The sequence below is a fragment of the Sphaeramia orbicularis genome, chromosome 12 (assembly GCF_902148855.1).
Source record: "Sphaeramia orbicularis chromosome 12, fSphaOr1.1, whole genome shotgun sequence".
NCBI classification, from domain to species: Eukaryota; Metazoa; Chordata; class Actinopteri; order Kurtiformes; family Apogonidae; genus Sphaeramia; species Sphaeramia orbicularis.
This window is the reverse complement of record NC_043968.1, coordinates 56,830,539-56,857,041: the sequence shown is the minus strand read 5'-3', so window position 1 is coordinate 56,857,041 and position 26,503 is coordinate 56,830,539. Positions and strand designations below refer to the sequence as shown.

General features: G+C 37.9%; 1 protein-coding gene across 11 annotated transcripts in view; it reads right to left on the bottom strand.

The window, feature by feature from the left end:
* grin1a (glutamate receptor, ionotropic, N-methyl D-aspartate 1a) overlaps positions 1 to 26,503 on the bottom strand; it is a 59,731-nt gene that overhangs the window by 8,612 nt on the left and 24,616 nt on the right. For 2 of the 11 annotated variants that reach the window (XM_030149648.1, XM_030149645.1), the window contains 14 exons: positions 24,616 to 24,760; positions 19,566 to 19,652; positions 19,061 to 19,208; positions 18,592 to 18,719; positions 15,152 to 15,316; positions 13,133 to 13,251; positions 12,665 to 12,777; positions 11,583 to 11,731; positions 10,882 to 11,039; positions 10,163 to 10,324; positions 8,607 to 8,716; positions 8,148 to 8,293; positions 1,212 to 1,238; positions 415 to 525 (listed from right to left, as the gene is read on the bottom strand). In XM_030149648.1, the coding sequence (XP_030005508.1) occupies positions 415 to 525; positions 1,212 to 1,238; positions 8,148 to 8,293; positions 8,607 to 8,716; positions 10,163 to 10,324; positions 10,882 to 11,039; positions 11,583 to 11,731; positions 12,665 to 12,777; positions 13,133 to 13,251; positions 15,152 to 15,316; positions 18,592 to 18,719; positions 19,061 to 19,208; positions 19,566 to 19,652; positions 24,616 to 24,760 (1,768 nt within the window). The remainder of the gene's footprint in view (positions 1 to 414; positions 526 to 1,211; positions 1,239 to 8,147; positions 8,294 to 8,606; positions 8,717 to 10,162; positions 10,325 to 10,881; positions 11,040 to 11,582; positions 11,732 to 12,664; positions 12,778 to 13,132; positions 13,252 to 15,151; positions 15,317 to 18,591; positions 18,720 to 19,060; positions 19,209 to 19,565; positions 19,653 to 24,615; positions 24,761 to 26,503) is intronic. The other 9 variants (XM_030149649.1, XM_030149646.1, XM_030149654.1 and 6 more) reach the window with 6 other exon arrangements.

The window sequence follows — 26,503 nt, the reverse complement described above, 5'->3', positions numbered from 1 at the left end:
ACAAACACCACTGGCAGACTGCTTGCTTTTGTCGCCCCCCTCCTCCAGAAGAACACACCACTAAAAATGTCACCCCCTCCCACCCACCCTCGAAAAAAACCTGGACCCCTGCTGGAAGAGCCCACAACTGTCCCACTCCAGAGCCCAGCTCCTGGCCTGGCCTGACCTGAGTTCCTGCACTGACGCCCTCCAGCCTGTAGAGGGGCTACAGATGCTAAATGGTGATGGCTGATCGATGGTGAACGGACAGACATGTGGCAGAGGTGAGTGAGTGGAAGATGGGACTCCCTCGCCGTCGGATTATGGGATATGTAGGCGAAGAAGACAGAGGAGCGGAAAAAAGAGAAAGCGAAGACAGAGGAGGAGAAGAAGAAGAGAAAAGAGAGGGAACATGTTGCTTCTTCATCTCCTTACCGTGTCTTTGGAGGACCTACGTCTCTTGATGCTGGAGGCCAGGGTGGTACTGATGGACCTAAAAGAGGCTTTCTTTTTGGGGTCGGGCTCTGCTCTACCACTTTTCCTATCCTAAAATAAATATATGTAGAAACATTATTCATGTTCTCTGGCTGGGGTGATAACCTTTGGTTGCAGTTTCACTCATTCTCTCTCCCCACCACCACCACCATCACCACCACCCCAGTAAATTACCTTATTTTTGTATTTTCTAAATAGAGGGAGGGTCCTTGTCAGAAAGACTACAGCATTTGGAAATGTAAAATGCGCAAAGAGGGAGAAAGAAAGGGATAAAGCCTGTTAGATGTGAAAGTTTGTCTGATATGAGGGCATTCGTCTACATTTTATGCAACATTATCACACTTGGACTGCACAAGATGGCATAATAGTCCACTAGAAATGTGCTGACACATTCACTCAGCCCCTAGAAATGCATTGAAATGAGTGATGACTAAAGATGTCAGTGGTTGTGATACATAACATAATCTGTCTGGATTCTTCGCTGTTGCCTGAAATCTCACTTTACAATTTCCTCACCTCAACACACACACAAGCGTTAAGGAATATGCCAAATATGATAGAAATCTAGACAGAAAAAATGAAGAAAAGAAGCAGTTTTAACCATATCCTTAAAAGTTGGCGAGCCAATTTGGTGCCCTCCCTCCCTCATACCATCAGAGTGCCCCACAGCTACTCTCAGCACAATAACTGGGTGTTTGTGTGCACAAAAAAATAAACTCATATTAAGGTATTCTTACATCCTGAGTCTCTAGAGAGGAAGAGGGCTGCATAGGGGGAGAAAAGGAAAAAATAAAATAAATTTCCATCCACTTGCTGTTAGATCGTTATTACTTTAAAGAAGATCCTTAAGCAAAAGCCAAAAGGGAACCAAAAAAGGGCAAATAGAAAAGAAGAAACTAGCAAAGCAAACATCCACATCCAAAGCCAGGCAGGTATAAAAAGTCAGTGCCAATAAAGTGCATATCAAAGAGGAAAAACAACCACAAAAGTCAGTAAATAAAGCCCATTTAAAGTCATTATACCTTGGAAAGTGGTATAATGGAAATTCACCCCACACACAAAGGGATGGGATGGAAATGATAGTGCATAAAAAAGAGAAGAGATGGATGCTACTACTTGCAAAAATAATACCATTAATGTGCATAAAAATAAAAATATGTGATTTTTTTTTGGGACTAAGAATAACTCAAATAAACCTGAGCGTGTGAAAACTAAAAGATGCTATTTCTAAAAATTAAAGGATGTCGATGAGTGACAGTTACGGGGAAGGAGGGCAGTGTGGTGTGAATTTCAACATGCTAAAACATCTCATGGATGGAGGGATAAAGGGGGGAAAACATAGAATAAGTAAACACAAAACAAATAGCAGACGGATCAGTCCTGGCCAGCACCGGCCCCGCAGTGCATCCTTTTTCATCAGGTCACATGACTAGGCTCTTTAGGGCACATTCTGTGTGTACCACCCATCACCCCGCCAACCTTTTCCCTCAGCCCCCTGACGGCTCGATATCAGGTGGTGAGCTGGCATGGAGGATGGATGGGTGCACAACATCACTCGCTTTTAGTGCAGGTGTTAATAAATAAACCGTTTTTCCTGTTGGAAGATGACATCTCATGTTAGTAAAAGATCAACGTCAGCCTGTTTAACAAAGTGCCTCTAACTGTAAAAAATAAAATTAAAAAAATCAATGCCCACGAATGACGTCACTTCTTTACTTTTCCTCATTTCTTAGACGGCCGCTCTGAGTCCTGATGAAGTGCTGCGTGTGCACAGTCCGGGCCATGCAGGGCATGCTGCGCCATCAGATGAAGACTCATTCAGCCGCCGCCTGTTTCCCATCAGAAACAGGAGCGGCCCTCCACAGTGCATCAACATTAAAAACTACCATCATCAGGTTGTAACGCAGTAGGGATTCTGACACTTTGCTTTCATCCCAAACTGACATCACCTTCAGCTTTGTTCAGATGGTGCACTTCTGAGTAACATCTGTTTGAGGAGGCACATGTGTAGCGGCTCAGTGATGTAGTGGTCCACAAAATGTTGGGTAAACCCTCAGCTCAATCATCACAATGTCACAATGACTTCTGTCAAAATTTGACTCCCCCCCCCCCCCCCCCCACACACACACACACACATACACAGTTCAGTCATAGTTTGTAAAATCTGGACAAACATTTGCAGCTCACTGACAGTTCAGACTCAGCTGCCAGACTTTCCCAAATAATTGATGCAACAAGCAAAGTGTTAAGGTCTCAGACTTTGCCGTTCCTCATCTCTACTGCATGTCACGATCCCTTAACTGTTGCTGCCAAGTAAAGTCACGAAAACACCCCCGACAAAGACTTACAAAATTAAGTGGGTCTTTTGGATCCCAAAAAAACAGGGAAGAGATGTTGAGATTGATCACGCAATCTATCCAGTACTTCCTCTAATGAAACATTTGTTAAGCATGTGTACTGCACAACTAAATCCATTATTATATTTTAGGTTTCTTTTTTTCTTGTTTCTAAACCTCTTACCCAAATTAAACTGAGTGAGGAAAGAAGAACTGAAGCACACTGACAAATTTCAAGATAATCAATGCGCCTGCTGTCCTTGTTTTTTTTCTGTTGCGTCCTGTTTGCTCTCTTCAGTCTGAGCTCAGATGCAGCAGTTTAGTGCTGTGTGACGCATACTGAACCCCTTTTCATCCAAATTAATTAGGTTTACCCTCACTACATCCCTGAGGCTACAAGTCTGTACAGCTGGACTATCTTTGGCATGTAATGCCTAACAGTGCATGCACCATTATCTCTTTGTAAAGCTTTGTCAAAGCAGCAGCCAGTGTCATGGCACTTAATGAATGTCTCAGCAAAGGCATTAACAGTCAAATAAGCAATGTACGTGGACAGATTTAAGTTAGTCAAAAGTGCACCCTCTCTGAGGTTTTGAGTGTTAACAGGTATGTACATAGCTTTGCATGAAACACCAACCTGACGCAGTTAAAGCACATAATTACATACAAAGATGCACACAAGCAGTCAAATGATGAAACAGTTGGACAGGATCGGTGCTTGCTGTACTAAGGAAGGAGGAGGCCACATAAACTATGAACTCTGATGTTATGTTCTGATGAGTTCGTGCCCTAAATGACAAACTTGTCATTTTGAATTTGTGACAATTAGACCATGGTGACTAAACAAATCAGTGCACCCAAACAGTGTGAGTAATATCCTGAATAATCCTCACACAGGACAGAACAGATTGGATCAGCCTGACTTTGTGGGCCCCTTCTCGTTGCATGAGACCCCATTACAGCGGTTACACTTAGAGGAAGTGAAGGTTGTGTGAGTCCGACATTTAGCTGCAGGGCCCACAGTGACGGTCGATTAGCAGCATGAACATGGATGAGCCATCTCTGCTCCATAGTGCAGAAAGATCAACGTAATCACAGCTGACATGGATCTAAAACACGCTGGTCTACGGGCAGTTTAGTGTGTCCCTCTCCTTTCTCAGTGACACCCCCCGCCCCCACCCCCACCCCCCCGCATGCATTCGCCTGCTGTTTGGCCTGGAGAAGGCACATCCATATGAGGACACTCACGACAATAACATACAGAAGTCAGGTTGATGGCAGACACTTTGAGAAGGACATTGATTTGCTGACAGGCATTTGAGACTGTGATCTTATACTGTACCTTCTTCTGGCCCCGCGGGGCCACATCACAGACTCACAGTGTTTTGGCATTTAACTGGTTAACCCCTGAACCTCCTGTCTACTCAATCAGGGACTGAAACCATGAAATGTAAAATAGTAGACGTCACAGCAGGTGCATCTCCAACGTTGTGCATTGGATTGCACAGAGTACGAGATGCATGTTCTTCATCGACTGAACACAAAGTGTGAGAGCTCAACTGCAGCTTAAAGGTTCAGTCACTTAAATCACAAAAACCCACATTAATTCCACACAGATGTCTTTGTTATGTCTCTACACTTGAATTTTATGTAATTTGATGAGAATTTATCAACATTAATCAAGCATTGTCATTACTTTAGATTCAGCTAAAGATAGTTAACTGTTAGTACTAAATGGAGGAATGTATTGAATGTAAAGAAATATGTGTTAACATTAATAAAACACAAAACATGTAGAATAATCCAATGATAAATCAATACATGTTTTGCTGTTACATAATGTTACAAGACATTCAAACATTTAAAGTAGTGTGTTATTAATCAGCTCCTTATAAATGTCTTTGAAAAATCTTGTTATCCAACAATAAATGGTTATTAATATTATGACTAAAGTCTTATTATTAACATTAATGTGTCTTATAATACTTACAGGTAAGTAACTGATTATTAACATCTACTAAAAGCCTATGCTGATTAATGATGGTTTATCAGGTTGATAAATGTAAAGGTTTTGGATTGTTGGTTGGGCCCAACAAGTACATTTTATGTTTTAGTTTATAGGTTAAACAGTTAATCAAGAAAATATTTTATAAATCAATTTTGAAGTATTCCATATTGTTACTTACAGGCCTTCTCTTCTGAATAAATCAGTAAAATGAAATTAAACTGAATGAATTTTTATTTCTGGCAAATCATTACACCAACTGGCCTACGATTTTAAACATTCAGGTTATTTATAAGGCACAACAGGAATTAAATCTTCACTTTAAAATGTATTTTAGATAAATTTTGGGGGGTTTTAAGTTACCAATATTCCTCTATTCAACTGAGTTTTATTCAAATGAAAACTGAAACTACACACACTGGAAATGTTTCTTGTAATTTAGGCAAAGTGAACCTTTAAGTTGATGTGTTTTTGCTCTCCCTGTGTTGTGTGAAGCCTCTGGGATGTTTGTCGGTCGTGTTTGGGGCCGTACAGACAGCTGTGGATAAAACGTGAGTATGGATACTATACAATATAGTGTGTCGACATCCGTGGGGAGTCACTGCTGTGTTTTTGTTCCAGGGCATTGATTTTCCTTTTTATGCTCTATTTGTACCATTACCATAGTTTCTTCATGTTGGGTTTTTTTGCTGTCAGAGAGAGACTTTAATGATGACGCGACCATACAGCATTCACCGTTACCGCAGATAAGATTATGTTTCCATATGGACTTTTGTCTTCGTTGATTTTTCCACGTCCACATCATCTGACCTTATGAAGCGTACGTATAAGCGCTACAGCAGCAGCTTAGATCTACTTTTCATGCTGTGGGCATGGAAGGTGAAGTTTTAACTGTAATGTCCATCATATAAAGGTCACAAAGCTATTTATATAATTGTTATTCCTACAGCAAGAAGTGACATGGGAGTATGTTGCAACGCATTATGTAAAAACACCACATTATGCAATAAATAGACAAATACAATGAAATTTCATTTCATTATGTAAAAATACCCATGTTTTCCATTAATTAGACGGTTGAATGCAATATGGTGAAAATTATTGCATATTACAGTAGTTATTACAAAATACTGAGTTGCACTTTTTTAGATGAAATGAACCAAAATAGAAGTCATTATCTGTCTGTGTTACATTTAGGTCATTAGCTAAACTTATTTCACAAATGTTAACGTCATCAGTAAATTGACAATACTGGTTGATTTTTCAGTGGGTTTAACATGACAGGTGTTGAACAGGTGACCACATCTGATTGTATTGACAAAAAAAATCCAAACTCCTCTCATGATGCTGTTAAAGAAGGACAAACCTCAGGAGGCGGTTGGGGACTAATATGGTGTAAAAAACAAACTCTGAGCACAGAGTAGGTGGGTGTTTGTGTCCTGTTTCTAACCTAAAGTAAAGGCTGTAGAGAAGCAGCATTCAGGTTTTACGCACCAAATATTTGGAACCAACTCCCAGAAAACTACAGATCATTCACAACTCTACGTTCTTTTAAATCCATACTGAAAGCCTTTCTGTTTGGTATCACTTTTACCTCTTTTAAATCCTTTATTTTTACACCTATATTTACCATATCTTTTATTTCTGAATGCTTTTTCATAAACTTTGCAAATGTTAATGTTGTTTTATTGTTGATTTTTTAAATGCTTTTTTTTTTGTTTTAAACAGTCTCATTATCTGCAAACTACTTTGAATCACCTTGATAATATATGCTATATAAATGCACTGTTTCTTATTGTCATGCTTTTCATGTAACGTTATTACTTTAGCCCAGTGTTTTTCAACCTTGAGGTCGGAACCCCAAGTGGGGTCGCCTGGAATTCAAATGGGGTCGTCTGACATTTACAGTAATTGATAAAAAATAAAATAAAAAAAACTTACTAATAAAAAATATATGGCGAGTTGAGAGAGACAATCACAATATATAAAAGACATAACAAACTGTGAGTCTGAAACTGAAGCACTGTGGTACTGTTTATCTCTCAAATGTTCATTGTGGTCAGTTTCAGATGCTGCAGCTCTTTCATAATTCATAGTTTGAGTTATTGTTTGTTCAATATTTATTGTCAGCCTTGTAAATACAAGCTGGACTGACTGTACATATCCTGACCAAAGAAAATAAAATTCTCACTTTGTGCAGTAATCTACACCCGGCTTTTCTGCCTCCGTACATAATAATATACATTATATAGACTAAATGTCCTCTAAAATTAATGTTTATTTGCAGCATAGTATAGCAAACTATTACATGATCAAAAACAAATTAATTTTAGCAAAAAAAAAAAAAAAAAGTCTCAGTTTTGAATGTCTGAGGTCACCAGACATTTTTTTTTTTTTTTTTGTTAAAATGGGGTCAGGGGCCAAAAAAGGTTGGGAACCACTGGTTTAGCCCTTAATGTGACTTTTTCCAAAAGTTAACCAACACCTGAACTGGATCGTTATCACAGCCTAAATGCAACGTATGTCTGACTTTTTCATGTTAAGCATTTTGTGGCTGCAAATTTTGTGCATATATGTTGTTTATGCAAAAAACTGAATAACAACTGACCTAATGTTATTTATGTGTGATAACATGTTGAAAGTAGACGGGCATTATAACTGATTTGTACATTGCTGGAATATCCTCATAAGCACTAACCAAACCAGGTTTTTTTCATACTTATCTTGTCTTAACTGCGGCCAAACTTCATGTCAAAAGCCAAACTGGATAAACCCTCCTTTTGATGACTACTGCAATAGATTCTTCAGAAAACCTAAGCTTCTTGAAGTGCAACTCTTGTATATTGTGAAATCTAAGGTAATATGTAGTGATTCCTTATAAAATAGAACACGTACAGTGCAGGTGTTAGTACAAAATGAAGTGAAAATGTCTTAAGTTTTTTCGAGTTATTACATAATGCAGTGTTTTTCCATAATGTGTTGTTACAGGGTGGAAATGACTCTGCTATTTAATTACATACTAATGAGGGGGTCCCGGCCACTGCTTGGCTTCCGGAGGCCTCTTTACTGTCCTGCAGGCACACACAAGAGACACTGTTTGCCTCTGTTAGGGTCTCCAGGATGGCCGCTGAGGATGCCTTACTGTGCATGAAGGCATCTGAGATCACGCATCTCAGACGGTGATCTGGCAGTCTGACCAACACTATTCGTGCAAAAACGAAAAAGCTCAGAAAAGAGGCTGAGAGACAGAACAGGACCCCCATGAGAAGGCGGGCTCTCTCATGCCCGTCTCAGCCCTTCCACCCTCAGTGTGTATCGGGGATCGTCCCTACCTGCAGGTTCTTCCTCCAAACATTGACGGCCGCAAAGGCCAGCTGCATCTGCTTCCTGCGGGCGTCTTTATGGCGCTTGTAGGCGATTTCGATGAAGATGAGGAAGATTCCTGCTGCAATGCCGCCAGCAACCAGCATGAAGACCCCTGTTGGAAAAAAGACAGAGGCAGAAACGTAAGGTACTGACTCATCTACCACTCCCGCTGAGCATCAACGCATGGACTGCCTGTCATGCTCAGCGGTCTCCTTTTTCCAACCAGCTGCTACTGATGATGACGGCTGCAAACCACACAATATCCAACAAAAACAAGTCACGGCACGAGAACACTTCCACTGAGCACCCACGCCGACACTAAAACAACGATTTGATAAAGGTATTGGACAAAAAAGGGCTACAGTACCTTACCACTGCAGTTTTTGTCCAATCACTTTTAACGGTTTTCTCTATAAGGACCATACCTGCCATGTTCTCAAAGGTGAGTGTGGCTGGGGCATTGCTCCTTGAGTCACACTCCTGGTATCTCACCCAGGTTTTATCTAGGTCTTCCATGAAGCCGTTCTCATGAGAACTGCAGGGGGTTGGGGGTGGTGGGAAGAGAAGTCACAAAGTTAATACAAACTGCAAAAGACAGAATATTTGAGCCGCTTACTCCCAGACTAAATGAAACACAGACAGCAGGACAGGTGTGCTGACAAACATGGACAAACATAAACAGACAGTACGGAACCACTTCAGTGCCAGAACTACACAAACTAACTAAATATATGTAACAAATGCTCAGTGGTTCACTAACAAACACAGCCTGGTTGGTAATGCAAAACACCATGACAAACTCATGAATTTTGATTTGCACATAAAAACATACCTATCAAACAAATATGCAACATCTCTGTAATATGACATATTTTTGTGATCACATATTAAAAACACAATTTGTAAATGAATAAATAAATAAAAATTAAAAAAATAGCATGTTCTGATAAATGTTTGGACCCAAAAGAGGGAAAAGGCACCAACAAATTACCGTTTAAACCCTACATTTAGTCATGATTGGTTAAACTTGACTCATGATCAAGGCAGTGTAACATCTAAAGGTTATTGTCATTGGCTGAAGTTATTTCTTCAGTAGTTTCTGTTTTGTTTGTTGGTTCTTCCTGTTGCTTGGGTCGCTGACATGCACATCTGCTTTGACACTGGTATTATCCCTCTGACATGGTGTTAGAGCCGTGGGTGTGATGAATATGGATGAATGTTAGTTGTGTGTTTGATGCTGTGCCTTTTGTGTAAATATTTTAATGTTGTCAGCGCTATAGTAGCCTATGCTAAGCCCTTTTGATGCCCACATACACTATGTATTTTCCCCCTAACTCATTATCATCCCCATTTACATAGCCTAAAATCATGTAGCAGGGAATGTAAGTCTTGGCAGCTACAGAATCAGTCACTACAGGAATCAAATGCAGCTAAAAGTATGAGTAATATAATTTTACTTCTTATAATGTCTGAAAATAAATCTACAATGTAGTATTTCTTGGCAGAATTTGGCATTATATATGTAATGTTGTTTTTGTTGGATGTATTTTTTTATTATGTTATTTTTGTGCTGTTCAGATGCATGCTGTATTTGTCTCTGAGGCAGGATGTAAATAAAAATAATTTACAACAGTTGGATATGTTTTGTATTTGCAAAACAAAATGTCATAGCTTGAAAATGTTTTGTACGTGCCAACCAAACTGCGTGGTAGTGAATCACAGGGCAGCTGTAAAACATGCTTTGTTAGTTGGTGAAGTTTTAGTAGAAAATTAGCTCCATAAGACAGAGACAGAGATAGACAGACATAGACAGAGACAGACAGACAGACAGAGAGGGCAGGAGAGGGGAGATACAGAGAGAAGATGCTTACTTAAGGCGATGCTCTAGATGGATATAAAAAGGTCAATATGTGACCATGAAATCATATTGATAAGAAACAAAAGAAGTCATACGAGTAATGCAGCTTCGGCTGGGACAGACCTGAGAATGGCCAGGGACACATTCTGTTTCCAGGGGCTGTCCTTGCGCATGCCAATGCCAAAGCCCGAACGGAAAAACAGCTCTCCCGTGGTCACCAGGTCGCACTTCTGCGAGGCTTCAAACTCCAGCACCGCAGAGTCCCAGATGAAAGCATGCAGCTTGCTGTGGGGGAGGGGGAGGGGGGAGGAGCAGGAGGAGGAAGGAGGGAGGAGGGGGGAGGAGGAGGGGAAGGAGGGGGTTACGGTGCAACAGTACAATGATTTACATACACATTTACGGCTCCCACCCCTCTCTCTCTCGCACACCAGATCGTGTGTGTCATTCAGCGTTTACCAGCAATCTCTACCGCTGCTTATGGGCCAAATGAAATCCAAAGCCAGATGGGTGAGGGCGCGTCCCCCATTGGATTCCCCCCATCTCAAAGATGTTCGTCTGGATACAACCTGAAAAAGGGTGCTCCTTGACTCAATGTTAGCTCAACCTCACACTGGTGGCAGTGCTGGTGACACACCTGTCACACCTGCTCCTGTCCCTGCTGGTCTGCCTTGGCTGGGCGATGGGCCTGGACCACAGAGGAGCTGTAGTAAGTCCTCCAGTTCCTGTCTGGTCCAGAGGTCCATGTCCCTCCTGAGCTGACTGTGGTGACCCTGACCTATGTGCCTGACAGGTTGAGCAGCCGGCCGACGTGCTCTGGTCGGCCCGGCCTGGCCGAGACTCACTTGTCACGCACGGCCTGGATGGCCTCGGCGGCACTCTCATAGTTGTGCTTCTCCATGTGGCGGTACATGGTGCTAAGCTCCACCTGCCGCCGGAAGTAGATGTCCACGGAGCTCTGCTTCACCGTGGCATAGATGAACTTGTCTGATGGGTTCCTCAGCTGCACAAGGGAACAAAAATGAAACAGTAAAGCTCCTCGGTTTATGCCCAAAAAGTCAAATAAGTTACAGTTTTCAAATGAATCAAAATGTTGCTTTTGATAATCCCAGGTATGAGGAGGTTTTGAAAGTTTACCATTATTGTCTTCAACTTTGATAAATCCTTATTCCAGTTTGAAGTATTTTAGAGTAAATCAAGGTACTGTTGTATGCATTATATAATCCACATGTTATCCTAGTTTCTGACAACCACAGCTTCAGCTAAGACAGTGAACACATCTCAAATTGATGAAGAAAGCACAACACTGACATTCAGCAGCACTAAGAACACTATCATCTAAACAGACCTCCTTTTCAACAGTCACCAAGTATTTCATGTTTGGCCGATACTTAAATATCGGAATAAATTGGTTAAATTGTGTCCTGTGTAAACAACACACAGTAGCCAGGGTAATAGTAGTAATGATGCATAATGAGACATGGAGGAGACTCATAAGAAGACCACTGATACACATAGAACCACAGTCACTGTCATTTTAACTCACCCGTGGATCATTGATGCCGGTGATGCGCTCCTCAGGCCGGTCCAACACCAGGAAGGCAGCCAGGTTGGCAGTGTAAGAGGCTACGATAATCATAGCAAAGCCGGCCCACACCATACCAAGGATTCTCGCTGAGAAGCTTCGTGGTGCACCTGTGCATTAAGTTTACATTTTAATATTTTAGTTTATAGATTTAGAGTGAAGTTTAGTTAGCTAAATATATCCTTCAATGTCCCACTGGTTAAAGAGGTGAGATGAATGAATTGTGGGACCTTTGCTTTATTGTCAGTAACCAACTCAATATTGCCATGTATTTTGCGTTGTAACAGTTCCTTAATGTTGTCTTTTTTAATTTCTGTAACTTAGAAAGAAAACACTTGTAAATTTTTTTTACAAGTGCATGGAACCAACACAAAAATTAAACTAGATTAACCCATAAAGACCTAGTGTTACTTTTGTGGTAGTTCCCACATGACTTTTTCTCTCTTTAACCTTTTCGCCCAGTTATTATAATATTATCCTCTGTATTTTGCATTTTTTTTCTGTGAAAATAACTTATTTTCCTATATTTAATTTACTGATCATGTAAACATACATAAACACTCAGATCAAAGTTGAAGTTTATTATATCAGAAACAGAGAAAATTGAAGAAAAGTGACTTTTTCAGCAAAGATATCAATAACTGAACAAAAAAACAAGCATCTACGTCCACTGTCATTGATCCAACTCCATGGGTTTTACTGGTGAATCAGTGTTGTAGAAGGTAACGGTGTTTCCACGGTAACTACGGAGCCTCTGAACATCCAAATGGGTCATATCTGGTTACCATGAAAAGCTGACAAACTGTATTTCACACCAATGATTTACACATAAAAATAGGTTTAGTGCTTCAGAAGCTATTAAACATTTTAGATCAGTAGATGGTTTTGGTTGCCAGTGGCTGTTTGGGTCTTTGAGGGTTAAAGTCTTTGTTCACAGAATATTTGACAGAAATGATCAGTCATCTAAAATCAAAGCTGTCAACATGATTCCAGGGAGCATTAACTGCTGTGTGATTGATAATGAGAGTGTCAGTAAAGCTCACCTTCTCCAATACCAGAGTTCAGCAACACTCCCCAGGAGAACCACATAGCAGATGACAAGGTGAGGGCATCTTCTTCTTCTTCTTCACTATTTACTTTAAATCTTCCAAATGGGCTACGGAGAAAAGATTGGGAAGGTTGCAGGGGATAAAATGAGAAAGAGCAGACAACCTATTGAGGAGTAAACCCTGCTGACGTCCAGGTGGGAAAGGGAAACTGAACATGAGTGAGCAAAGCAAGAGGAAGACACACTGAACGGAAAGAAAAAGAGACAAAGACGGCTGCACAGGGACAGAGCGGTGGGATGGTTGGAGACAATCTTCCCCTCGTCTGCCTCTGTGTCCACACCCGGGGAAGATCTGCGGAGGTCAGGAGTGCACAAACACACTCACCGATTCACCCGTGAAACACAGAAACACACACTCATGGACATACACACACACACACACACACACAGATCCCCCTTGTACCTGAACCGGTCTAGTAGGTAAAGCATCACCGCCACCACATGTACCGAAAGACCCACCAACAGCCACAGAGTGCTTTGGAACGGCTGCATGAACGAGTCCAGTGTACTGCGAGGGATTTCCTGAAAAAACACACCACAACTGATAATCAACTCATAACTGACAGCTTTGATTATTCTATGAGCTTTTAGATGCTTCATAGTTTCAGATGTAACACCGGTCTATGAGTAATAACAGCAGTGAAACTTTACTAAGTCAGAGTCTCTAATAAAGAAACATTTAGTCCAAATGTTGGTTGGATGTAGTTTCCAATATCCAGTACTGAGTCAAAATGAGAAATTATGAGAATGAATGAGAGAACGGGTTTTACAGAGCTACCAGATCTAAACACACCTTCTATAATACACTCACTTTACAGGATCGATCTATCTATCTATCTATCTATCTATCTATCTATCTATCTATCTATCTATCTATCTATCTATCTATCATCTATCTGTCTGTCTGTCTGTCTGTCTGTCTTATATATTAGGTCAGGGGTTCCCAGTAAAATGTAATTGAATCAAATCGAATCTAAAATATTCTAATCTAATCTAATCTAATCTAATTTATTCTAATCTGATCTAAAATAATCTAATCTAAAATAATCTAATCTAATCTAATCTAAAATAACCTAATCTAATGTAATTTATTCTAATATAATGTAACGTAACATAACATAACATAATCTAATCTAATCTAATCTAATTTATTCTAATCTGATCTAAAATAATCTAATCTAATCTAATCTAATCTAAAATAACCTAATCTAATCTAATTTATTCTAATATAATGTAACGTAACATAACATAACATAACATAACATAACATAACATAATCTGATCTAATCTAATCTAATCTAATGCACAGTGACTACATGAACTTCTCATACTTCTAAGGTTTAAATGCAGACCTTTTACTTGCAGCAGAGTGTTTTCACAGTATTATTATCCAGTCTAATCCACCACTGACCCAGAGTCTTTTAGAGCGTCTGTAGGAAATGCACATCTGGAACTAATTAATTTAATTATGCTAATGCTGTTATTAAAGACACCTGCATACATTAATAATTTCAGAATGTGAACTGTGAAAATCTCCATGTCTTTCCCTCCATATTTTCCCCATGGAGATGCTGCATATTAATTCACCTCCCACTCAGTTACTATTTTCAGATTTTTAATTACTACTAAATGTATGCATGTCACTTTTGTGAGATATTGCTCGAGTCAACAATAATAAAACCCTCTGCTGCCGGAACACGATAGAATGACTATGGAATATAATCCTGTAAAAGAGAACAATCTTATGTTTAGAGTTGAAATAAGCTCTGTCTTGTTCTTAGTCTGAATCTGAATGTGTTGATTGTTACTAGACCATTTCACTTGTTTTAAGAAATCCTCACAAGTGTAATAATGGCAGAAAAATGTGCTTGTCTTATTCCAATTACCTACATTTCTTAATTAAATTTTAAAGAATATTTTCTGCACTGGTCCTGTTGTCTTGACTGTTTAGGAAAAAAAATAAGGCATAAAATGCAATAAAGTGTGAAAATAATATTGTTCAATCCATACCAACTCATCTTGACATCTCACATCACCTCATGGACTATTTAGAGAAAAAAATCCTCTGAAACTTTATGTGAAGTAAATTTTTCTGTGTAGTTTAATACAGTTCTATCATAACATCTAGGAGTAATATATTTCTATACATATCTGCAATAAATATTAGCATTCTGTAAGTGTAAGTAAGAAATTTAAAAAATCTGTTTTGGGATTGAAATAGGACTTTTTCGTCTGTGGGTCTATGTATAATCAGCTCTGGCCTCCACTTTTGTGCAGAATCAACTCACTTGGAGGTCTAGATAAGTTTGTGGAATGACTTCTGTGGGAAAAAAACATTCAAAAAAAGGTTCTTGGCAATTAAAAACAGCCATTTTAATCCATGAAATGATTGTGAAAAGGATGAAACAGGACAGACACTTACTTTTTTAACCAGGATGGTGAGGCCTTGATATTTAAAGGGTTTCGAGAACTCGATGTACTGGGCTCGTTCGTTGTTTATAGTCAGCGGGGCTACAATCATGTCAGCCAGTCCTCCCAGGAGCTCTCCCATCATGCCATTCCACTCCTTTTTGTTACTGTTGTTCACCTGCAGTCCCAGACGGAGGAGGGAAGGTGTGAACATGAGAATCAGCTGACACCCTGCTGTCGTCTAGACCACTCTGCCATTCCAGGTTTTGAGGATTTGGGTTAAGCCTTGTGAGAATCTAAGATGCCAAATATTGTACTCTGCATCCATAAAACTCAGTCTGTTGTTTTTATTTCAAAACTCATCTTGCTGTTTTCTTAAAGTATGCAAGTGTCAAAAGTGCAGAAAATTGTGCTCAAGCATTGCCTGTATAACAGTTTTTTTAACCCGTTTAGCCTGTACGCTCTTGTTTTTTCTTCTTTTCTTGCATCTCCTATATCTCTGAATATACAACATGTTCTGCACAGGCTTGTTGGACACATTTTTTTCCAGGTTACACAACCAGAAAATTGCTGGAGGGGAAGTCAGAGGCCTCGGTAATGAGAAAAAACTGACAAAGAGAAACGTATCAAAAACTACAGGTTCTGGATGTTTTTTTTTTTTTTTTAGTTTCACCTCAGGTAGGGCATGTCCTATTTTTTCAGTGTCTTGAGATTTTTTTTTTATTTTAAAGCACCTTTTTAGTTGTACTTCTGACTGGAAATAACATTCACCTACAGTGGCTGCAGCTGAGACAGTTACTATAGTGAAAACTGCAATTAACACATTTTTATTTTAATGTGATCTGGGTGAGTTTATCACTTTTTTTATTTCATATTTATGCACATGTTTGTTTTGTTTCTTGTGCTGGAGATGTCTGTCTCTTGTACTTATTGCTGCTGTTACAAACCTATTGCCCCTGGGAATTTGTATTACTCATACAGAACATACAATCTTTTATTGGAAGCCCAGAATTTTACTTCATTTTTGGCCATTAGAGGTCTGGGAATAGACTTAGAAGACATTTAAATAGGGATCTATCACATGGTTATGCCTGGACTAATGAGCTGAAAGCCTTATTTAATTTGAGGGATTTGTAAATAATTTTCCAGAACAGATCACTTTGAGATACATACTCAGGAGATCAGGAGCAAAATGTTTCTCATGCAGAAAATATGCTCCAATAAACATGGTCACATTCAAGAACATTACCTTCAGCCATAGACATTAAAGTGCATTAAAGGTAAAATTAGCAATCTGTTTTACGTCATCATTTATCAAAATGCATGGTTCTTAAGCAAAACATCCAGGTTTCTTCCTTGTAGCTTTCATGAGATGCTGAATATTTGTATTTATTATTTTGTTTTATGACAAACCAGTGAAATAACCTGTGATTTTATCCTAAAATGAAAAATCCAAATGAAATGTTCAGCCACTGCCTTTGCATTTCTGGTGTTGGTAGTGTGTTAAACCCAAAATCCAAAGTGCAAAAAATGAAAAAGGGGATTATCTAAAATGTATTGTTAAAAATCCTATTTTAGTTATTTATTTGGCTCATTTATAACAAAAATTATGCTAATGCATCACAATGAGCTGGCACAAATAGACTGTGCAGCCACCCTGGAGTACCTGAGAAATCCAGTAGATCAATGGATAAAAGCCCAAAAATGGGTCCATTATTCTTCAATATGCACCAGATGTTGACTAATTCAGCTCAATATATTACCGGTACATAGAATACACTTATCAAAAATGAGACTCTCCAAGGTCTCCCTACAGTAAATTTGTGACTGTGACACATGTTCTGGATCTGTCCAACCATTTCTTTCTTCTTCATTGGTCAAAAATAGTTCCAACCCTGACAGAGGTTTTAGACAAGTGACTCAACCCAGATCCATTTCTCAATATATTTGGTGCAAAAGTGACTGAACCTGAATTATCTAAAAACAGTAGACTTTGATATATGTTGTGACTTTGTTAGTGTAAAGACTTATTTTGTTAAAATGGAAACAAAGACGCCTGCTGACCCATGTAAATGTAAAAATGAAGAAATGTTCTATGTGGTACAGTAGAGCTTTCATCAACATGTCTAACTCATTGATAGTTTTTAGTAGTAGTGTGGTATCTACAAATGTATTATGTGTAGATGAGTATGTGGATGCACATTTGTGTACTAAAACTCTAATAAAACCAGTTTTTACACATCTGAGGGTTGGACTTAATTATTCTTTTTGTCATATCCCATACTGGAACCACTCACAGACACACCATAATTTCTAACACCCAGTCTTATATTACTACAGGGAAATGCAGAGATTTGGGGCCAATAAAAGATGCTGGTTGAGTGTCACATTTATAATTGTAAGCTTCAAACAGATCTAAATTCTAAAACTTCTTAGGCCTAAGTAGGGATGTAACGATATGAAAATTCCATATCACGGTTATTGTGACCAAAACTATCACGGTTATCATTATTATCGCGGTATTGTTGAAATTGTGCTCAAAATGTTCAAAAAGTACTTATACACACACTGAAATAATTTAACCAAGCTGTATCTAAAAAAAAATAAAAAATAAAATAAAATAATAGGCACTATGTACCTTCTGTTGGCAGAAACATTTAAATATTAACCCTTAGTGGTCTGAGCCTATTTTGTCCATTTTTCAGTCCTTTTGATTTTGCCTTTATATACTATATAAACAAATGTTTACTATACCCATGTTTGGGATCTTTTTTTTTCAGCACGTCTTCATCTATCTCATCTGTCTATTATTCTTTCACTTTAGCCTACTATAAAAACACAAAAGGACAAAGAACACAAAAAAAATATATAAAATCCGATTTGAAAAATGTATATACTTTATTGCATAATTAACACAAAGATGCTTAACGAACCTTTTCAAAGACTTTAAAAGTGAATATTGGTTCTAAATATTAGGTATAGAAAATTAAAATTGTAATAAATTAAAACTATACTCAGATATTTGACATGAAAGCAGATCTTTACAGAGGGTTTTTTTCCCCTAAAAGTGCTGTAATCAAACACAGTTATCATGATAATTAGAATTTAAACAGTAATACTAACCGTCTGCAATTTTATTGCGGTTTATCGTTATACTGGTAATCGTTACATCCCTAGGCCTAAGTCATTCACATGTCAATTTGAAGTCATTGTGTTGAGTGTATGTATCTGAAATATTTTCACTATTTTCAACACATCTACTCCTCTAATGGGTATCATTATCTGACAGATTTGCCACCATTTTTTTTTTTTTTTTTGGTATTCTATAAATTTCAATTAAATAAATAATAAAACAGTTTATTAAAGTACATAATCACATGTGGTTTAGGTTTCATGCAAACACTGACCTCCCAGAAAAGAAGTTTACAACAATTAGTTCAAAGAAAAACTAACCCGCTCTTGAGTTCCAAATTTCCCATCAGCCACCAGATGCACCTCATAGGTGAAATTCATGGTCATAGCCAACTTGATCAGGAGATCAATACAAAATCCGTAACAACACTGAGGTACAATTGGGCGTCCTGTAACAAAACCAGCAACAGCAGCAAGTTACAATCATTCAGGAGGAAATGGGAGATAATTTTTGTTTTTCTAACCCAAAGGCGGCGCATGTAGACGGGACAAATGCGTCACACGATGCGGTGCAGACTCCACATACAGTCATCCTGTTTCCCCGACAGAACACACACACACACGCACACACACACACACACACACACACACACACACACTCCGACACACATCCAGTCACTCTGAATGGCACACTCAGCTACATGCATACATATATAGATACCTACTGCATATATATGTATGCATCTCCAGAGGCGGGTGCAGTAAAAGCACAGTGATAATATAAACGTCCCTGATGTGTTACCTGGGATGGTCTCATTGGGCCCAGTGCAGATAACCTTTTTAATTAAGTCTCCATTTAATGTCATTTCCTCCTTGCATGTTCCATCAGGCATAGTAGGTTTCACATACACAAATGGCTCCTGGTGTATCGTCACTATCTACAACAAACGGACAGAAATCTGTTCATCACAGAGTCAGAGCTGGATCCCATATAATCCTGAGGCACAGCGAGAAAGAGACAAAAGAAATAAGTGGAAGAAGCCGGCAGCAGCAGAGACACAAATAAAGAGAACACAGTCACAAAGATGTGCAGATAAATGTAAAAATAACTGACAAGGATACAGATTCTTTGCAGGCCTGTGATAAATCTGAAGAGATAAAAGTCACAGTAAATATATCACTGCAGGCTCTATGAGGACAGATGAACTCCGCCTCCCGCTGAGAGACAAACATTAGTCCAACATGGGTACATAAGCTCAGGTTTGGGAGTGGAACATCACATTACAGCGGCTTACCTTTAATCGAGTGGACATCTGGAAGCCCTGTGGTTTCTCAGTCTCTCCTCCAGGCCAGATGATCTTCCGCTGATTGTTCATTACCACCTGCAGAGAGAACACACACACCCACACACACATATATGTAGTGTTATAGGTGTGTACTGACAGACGGCGTGATGCTGATGAAGCTCCAACACAGTGGGGGAGCATCGATAATGACTCAGTCTTTATATAACCATAATTTAGCGCTTTAATTATTTATTTCTTTGACCTTTGACTTGCATTTCACACTTGAGGGGTTCAGGGATTTATTATCTTTATTACACTATCACCAGGAAGCTGATGTGCCGATCCTTGCAGTTCTCATTAGTTGCTGACAGGTACATATACTGTATGAAGATGAGCCAACATTATCACTGGCAAACAGCAGAACTAAGACAATAGTGTTAATTATCTTGTATTAACAAAGCATGCAGTCATGAGGGAAACATAACACAGTAAGTGAATATGAGGAAAGTGGATGTGTGGGGAAATGCTGAAGTAGATTGTTATGGCTACACTAACATGAAATATATTGTAACAGTTAGTTTTATATGTTTATTGTTTCGGTTATTATTACGGGTTTTTTTTTGTTAGTTTCAAGAGTGCAAAAGTAGTTTTAATTTCAGCTTCATTTTGAAGATTTCATTTATTTTTGTTTAGTTTTTTAATTAACTATAGTGTTACTATGTTATAATGAGGAGGGCTGATTAAAAGGTCTCATAATGTGCAATATTTTTCACATATTTTATTGATTTATTTCATGTAAATGTGACTGCCTTTGAAAAACCAGTAAATTTACCTATCTTTCAGGGCAAATAGTGATCTATGCTTCCTAATTTATTACATGTTTTCATGACAATAAATGTTCGAATCATTCAAAATGTCACCAAAAACTAAAGATGAGATGTAAAAAAAAATTGAAAATATATTAGTGCATATGTGTTTTTTTCTTCTTTTCTTGCTCACACATAAAGCAGTTCAACATTGATGCTTCACTATAATCTAATCTAATCTGATCTAGTCTAATGTCAGATACAATATCAAACCTATACTTTTGCTATCTTTCACTACGTTTTCCTGCTGATCTTAACTAAGATTTTTCATGAAGGATTTTTACTTGTAGTAGAGTATTTCTGCATTGTTTATTAGTACTCATACACTGTTGCCCCATAAAGTTGAAATAATCTTGTATTCAGACACATTCCTCTTTTTATTCCTATTTCTACACATTTACACTTTACCCAGTTACACTTTACCAAGTATAAATTGCAGTCACTTCATGGGCAGTGTACTTAAGGATCCATTGTACAGTTAATCTAGCGCCAGTCCTCATGTCAGCCTGTGTCATGATCTGACCCCAAAAACTTCAGTCTAATCACAGAATAATGTTCCATGTGTCTGAGATCATCAGTCAGTCTCTGTGTAGACAGTGACGCATGGGCTATGCAGTCACATCACTATGCAATCAGAAAATGTTGATGATTGAATGATTAAATCTCTGATACTGAGCAGAAGGAGGCTCTGGGTAAAAGATAGCGCATCACAACACAATAACCTTCTAACTGCAACTTAAAAAATGAGAGTAAACTCAGCTGATTCATATGTTCATTATATGACCAATACAACTGATTACAGTTAGATTTAGCCACCAAATCCTGTAACCTTATCAAAGAGTAAATGGACATAATGTTTTGACTCATGAATGTATTATAGTGTGTAATATAGATCTGAGTGGATATTCTTAACACAAAACCCACTCAGTCTTAATCTGCAGGTAAAATTCAGAGTATTTTTTAAATAACTCCTGTAAACTTCATCTAAAGTGATATTTGTAAGACACACTGGAACTGTTTTTTTTAACTGTGTGTTAAATCTGATTTGTCAAACTACTCTGCATACCCAATATACTGTGTGTGTATATTTATTTATTTATTTATAAAATGTCAATGCGCTTTTCAAGGTTTGCATTTTACTATTTCACTCCAAACTACAAAAATGTGGCTTCAGTTCTTGCAGGTGAACACTGGTATTTAATATGGACCATTCTTAATAAGGTCTTTAACCTGTATGTTTGGCAGCTGTGTAGTCTATCCTGTTTCTGGATTTTATTTTGATTGTGGGTTGTTGTTAAAGACAGTGCTTACGACATCTCATGAGTGGTAGAAAATGCATATCAGCACTAGCTTTAGGTTTCTGAAGGACTTTGGTGCTGTGATTATAATCAGGGTTATGGGATTTCTGAGAACAAACTACTTTCACAAAGATTGTGACGAGTATCATTACTATATTACACTCAGCAAGAAAATGCTCACTGGTGGGGTATGAACAATGTCCTGTTAATTTTCACATTTTTGTCTTGAATAAAGCAGATTAATCACAAATTAAGTGGGAGAGAGTGCAGCGTACTTCTATTCCTCTTTTCATTTGGCCTATGTGCTATGAAAAAACACTAAATAGTACAGGAATACAATATATAGAGCTCATATAATACAGTAGACATTTATATACAGGTGTTGAGTGTTGAAGATCCATGAGTGCCAATAAAATAAATATAAAAGTCCAACTTGACATTAAGGATGCATAGATTGATTCAGTTGCTGGTAGTGTTTGAAATACACATGGAGTCAGATTTCGAAAGAAACATTAAAACATTACAAAAAAAAAAACAAGACCAATATCCCTGTAGCTTGCCAGGATATTCTACCAAGAATCAATAACAACTTGAATTTGCAAGGTTGTCAGGTTCTACCGCTATGTTTGAGTCCTGTGGTATTAATGCAGGAGATCAATGTCCAGTAGAAGTGGATGGTACTTTCACTGGAGGAGAACTGAACTAATTAAATGAAAGTCCATATATGACTTCCTATCAGTACGCAATAGTAACTACATTAATATCTGTAACCAAATGTTAAATGGTATAAGCCATCAAAATATGGACCATGATAAGTAAAGGCTAATTTGTAATATTTCAAGAATTCAAAATCAAAATTTCTCAAAACAGTGTGACAAACTTTGTAGACATTGTCCCAAGGAAGCTACATAAAAAACTGGAAATTAATCCAACTAGTAGTTTCGTCGGAGAAGATGTTTGAAGAAACTGCTAACGAAGACGACAACGACAATAAGGACGATGATGAACACAGCGCCTTGACAACAGCTCATGGTTTATTGGTTGGTGAGCTAACCAGCTTGTCAAAGATAAAATAAAAGCTTGTGAAATGTTTAGGCTACAGATGAGCTTATTTCTTTACATACAGAACAGGGAAGTGAGATCATACCACAGCAGAGATGAATGTGATGACGCCTTTTAATGCCTTGTAATAAAGGTGTGAACTCATGCACTTAGAGCAGAACACTTCTGAGCTGATGACCTTATATGCACATCCATTTAGATCTGAACAGGACCTTGGTGTCATAACGGCAGGGAAATAAAAGTCATGTATCATCGTTTAGCATAAAAATATCGATATATGGCTTGGTTCGTTTTGTGTGGCCCTCTCTGAAACGAGCGCTCTCCACCTCCTGTGAGCAGCAGATGTTAAGGTCATCTGGCAGAATCCCACAGGACCTTCGATGCCCCCATCGCTCTGCTTGAGTGGTTTCCCTCAGGACAGAGAGGAGAAGGGCAACCGTTGTCACCAAAAGCCAATCAGCTCCTCCACTCTCAGCGGCCCTGACCGTCCGTTCAACCCTTCTGTAACGTGTACACTGACAACGCTGTCACGCCACTGTTTCTGCTGCTGCATCAGGGTGTGAGGCACAGAGGGGGCGCGAGGAAGCTCCAAACAACCAGTTTTTATTTTTCTGTTAATTTTATCACGATGGATCATGTGTAAAATGAGGCTGTTATTAACCAATCTTAAACCAATAAAAATAATGATAAATAAAGGGTAAGTCAAACGCTTTAAAAATGCTGTTTTTAACCATGATATTAAAGGAATGAAAACAGAATAGTGATTCAGTGTTCATTTCAGAATTCAGGTTTCTGTTCAGAAACAACACCATTTATAAAGTCTTGATTTTATGTCTACATTTGTATTGAACGTAATTTCTATTAACAGTAAAGTGTACCATTATTATTAATGGAAAGGACAATATTTATATTCTTAGATTCATATTTTTAAACGGTTTTAAAGATTAACTTCAGTTATTTATGTTCACTCCTTAATCATCAATCATCTCTAAAAGTGCAAAAAAATCTTGACAAGTCAACTTATCTTATAAGGTCGAAAGCTAATTTTTATTCCACTCTATGCTCACTTTGTGTTCCTTTGTCATACTTCTGCATCATTTCCCCTTCTGCAAAATGTTTGACATAAAAAAAATAAAAAAAAAACTAATGGAACACCACCTCTGTTTTCGGAGGATAATTTAATGACTTTTATTGTACTACTCTATGTGTCATGCAACTGACTCTCGGGGACAAATAAAGTGATTAAAGTTGATTGTATAATAATGTTAGTGTTACTTCAATGCTATATATATATATATATATATATACATATATATATACATATATATATATATATATATATATATATATATATATATATATATATATATATATATATATATATACACATATATACATATATATATATATATATATATATATATATATATATATATATATATATATATATATATATATATATATATTTATATATATATATATTTATATATATATTTGAGATACTCAGATTCACTGTACAGACTGTTGCAACATCATTTTAGTTTTTCAGGTTAACTGCAGAGGTTTAGTTCAGTGAAGATGATGGATTCGTCCTACACCGACCGCAGTGACTATAGATAGAAAACTGGAGCTGAATGTCCTGTACGGTCAAAAAGATGGATGACTATGTCCAGACAGTGGGTGTGACGGAAAGTATTTTTTTAATAATATAATTCTTCTTCATAGAGTTGCATCAGATAGAAATAATTCATTTGAGGCATTAAAAGACAGGACATTGCACTTCATTTGATCTATAACAGTCTGATGTTTATGTGTCGGGGTTCGTGACTTTACCTGTGTTCCGTTGTAAATCCCAACTTGAATGAGTCGACTCTTCTGGTAGTTGAGAATACTGTAGTGGGCGTATTTTCTGTCTCCATCGTCATTAAACTCCACGCGTCCTGTGAGGCCTTCTGGGTATTTAGAGGACATCAGGACCCTGAGGCAAGAAAATGAGGTGGATTATATGTGAAGGACCGCACGTGTTCATGCATAGAGATCACTGAGTCTGTCCTTGTGGGCATGTCTCACTTAGCGTCTCAACAGTACAGGACAATGTGATCTCACTTATATTAATACCTCTCATTTTAATGGCGGTCAGGTCTTGAATTATGAGCGACTGTGTTCCATGTTTTAATCATTACTTGACAATGTAGTTATAAGTGTCTTGAATAATGTTTTTTATTAGCATTAACATTCTGTTTTCTTTGTGTTATTGTTCTGTGGCACCTATAAATTGTTTTCATAACCTCAAGCATATTTCTGTTTTTGTGGGTTACTTTGTAATATCTGTCCAGAGATGGCACAAGAAAAATAGCCTCTTGTAACTTGTGGCTACAATAAACAGCCTGGAGCAGTTGTGGCTCAGGAGGTAGAGTGGGTCATCCAAAAACCGAAAGCTGTTCGAATCCCACTCTGTCCTAGTCATGTGCTGTTGTGTCCTTGGGCACACTGGTGTGTATGAATGTCCAGTGGTGGTCAAAGAGGCCCATAGGGGCACATATTGGAAGCCACGCTTCCATCAGCCTGTCCCAGGGCAGCTGTGGCTACAAATGTAGTTTACCACCACCAAAGTGTGAATGTGAGAATGAATAATGGATCAATAATGTAAAGTATTTTGGATGCCTTGAAAGCACTATAGAAATCCAATCTATTATTATAATTATTATTATTGTTGTTGTTGTTGTTGTTGTTAATAATAATAATAATAACAATAATAATAATAATAACAACAACAACAACAATAAATATATTCATAGCAATGTTTAACCCATAAAGACCCAAACATCCACCAGTCACCAAAATCATTCACTGATATAAGATTCTAATACCTGTTGAACCATGAATCCTATCAGTACATGTAAATAATTGGTGTAAAATGCAGCTTGTCATCCTTTCATGGTCATCAGATATGACCCATTTGGATGTTCAGAGGCTCCGTAGTGAACGCAGAAACACTGTTGCCTTCTAAAATCAATCAATCAAAATGAATGAAATTTTATTTATATAGTGCCAAATCATAAAAAAATGATCTCATGACACTTTACATATAGAGAAAACATTGATTCACATTGATTCACCAGTAAAACCCATAGAGTTTGATGACTGAAAGTGGTTGTAGACGCTTGTTTCATGTTCAGTTAATGATATATTTTGAATATCTATATAATCCTTACATTAAATATGGGAAAATACCAGATTTTCACTTAAGCTGCAAAATACAGCGCATAATATAAGAGTAAATGGTGATAAATCACTTAAGAAAGGTTAAAAAGAGAGAAAAACTCATCTGGGAACGGCCACAAAAGCAGCACAGGGTCTTTGTGGATTAAGGTGCATTGGCCCTATTTATTAAACCAAAACACATTAAAGAAGTAAATATATAAAATGTGTGTTGTTTGGAATTGGTCATAAGGTAAATTTGCTGTTTTAGGTAAAGTAAAGAAAAATAATCAGTCATCACAGAAACACATTTACACTGGTTTGATCTATGAATCCTTCAGAAGTGAAGGTACGAGTCCCAGTGGTGGGTTTCAGACGGTAACGTGTCTTGAATTTTCAGGTATGCACATGTTCTGCTAAATATTACAATTTAATAAGATCAAATGTGACTTTGTAATTTAGGAAAGAAGTAGAAGAGGACTGTAGTTATCTGGACTGAAAATGAAAAATCAGCACCTTT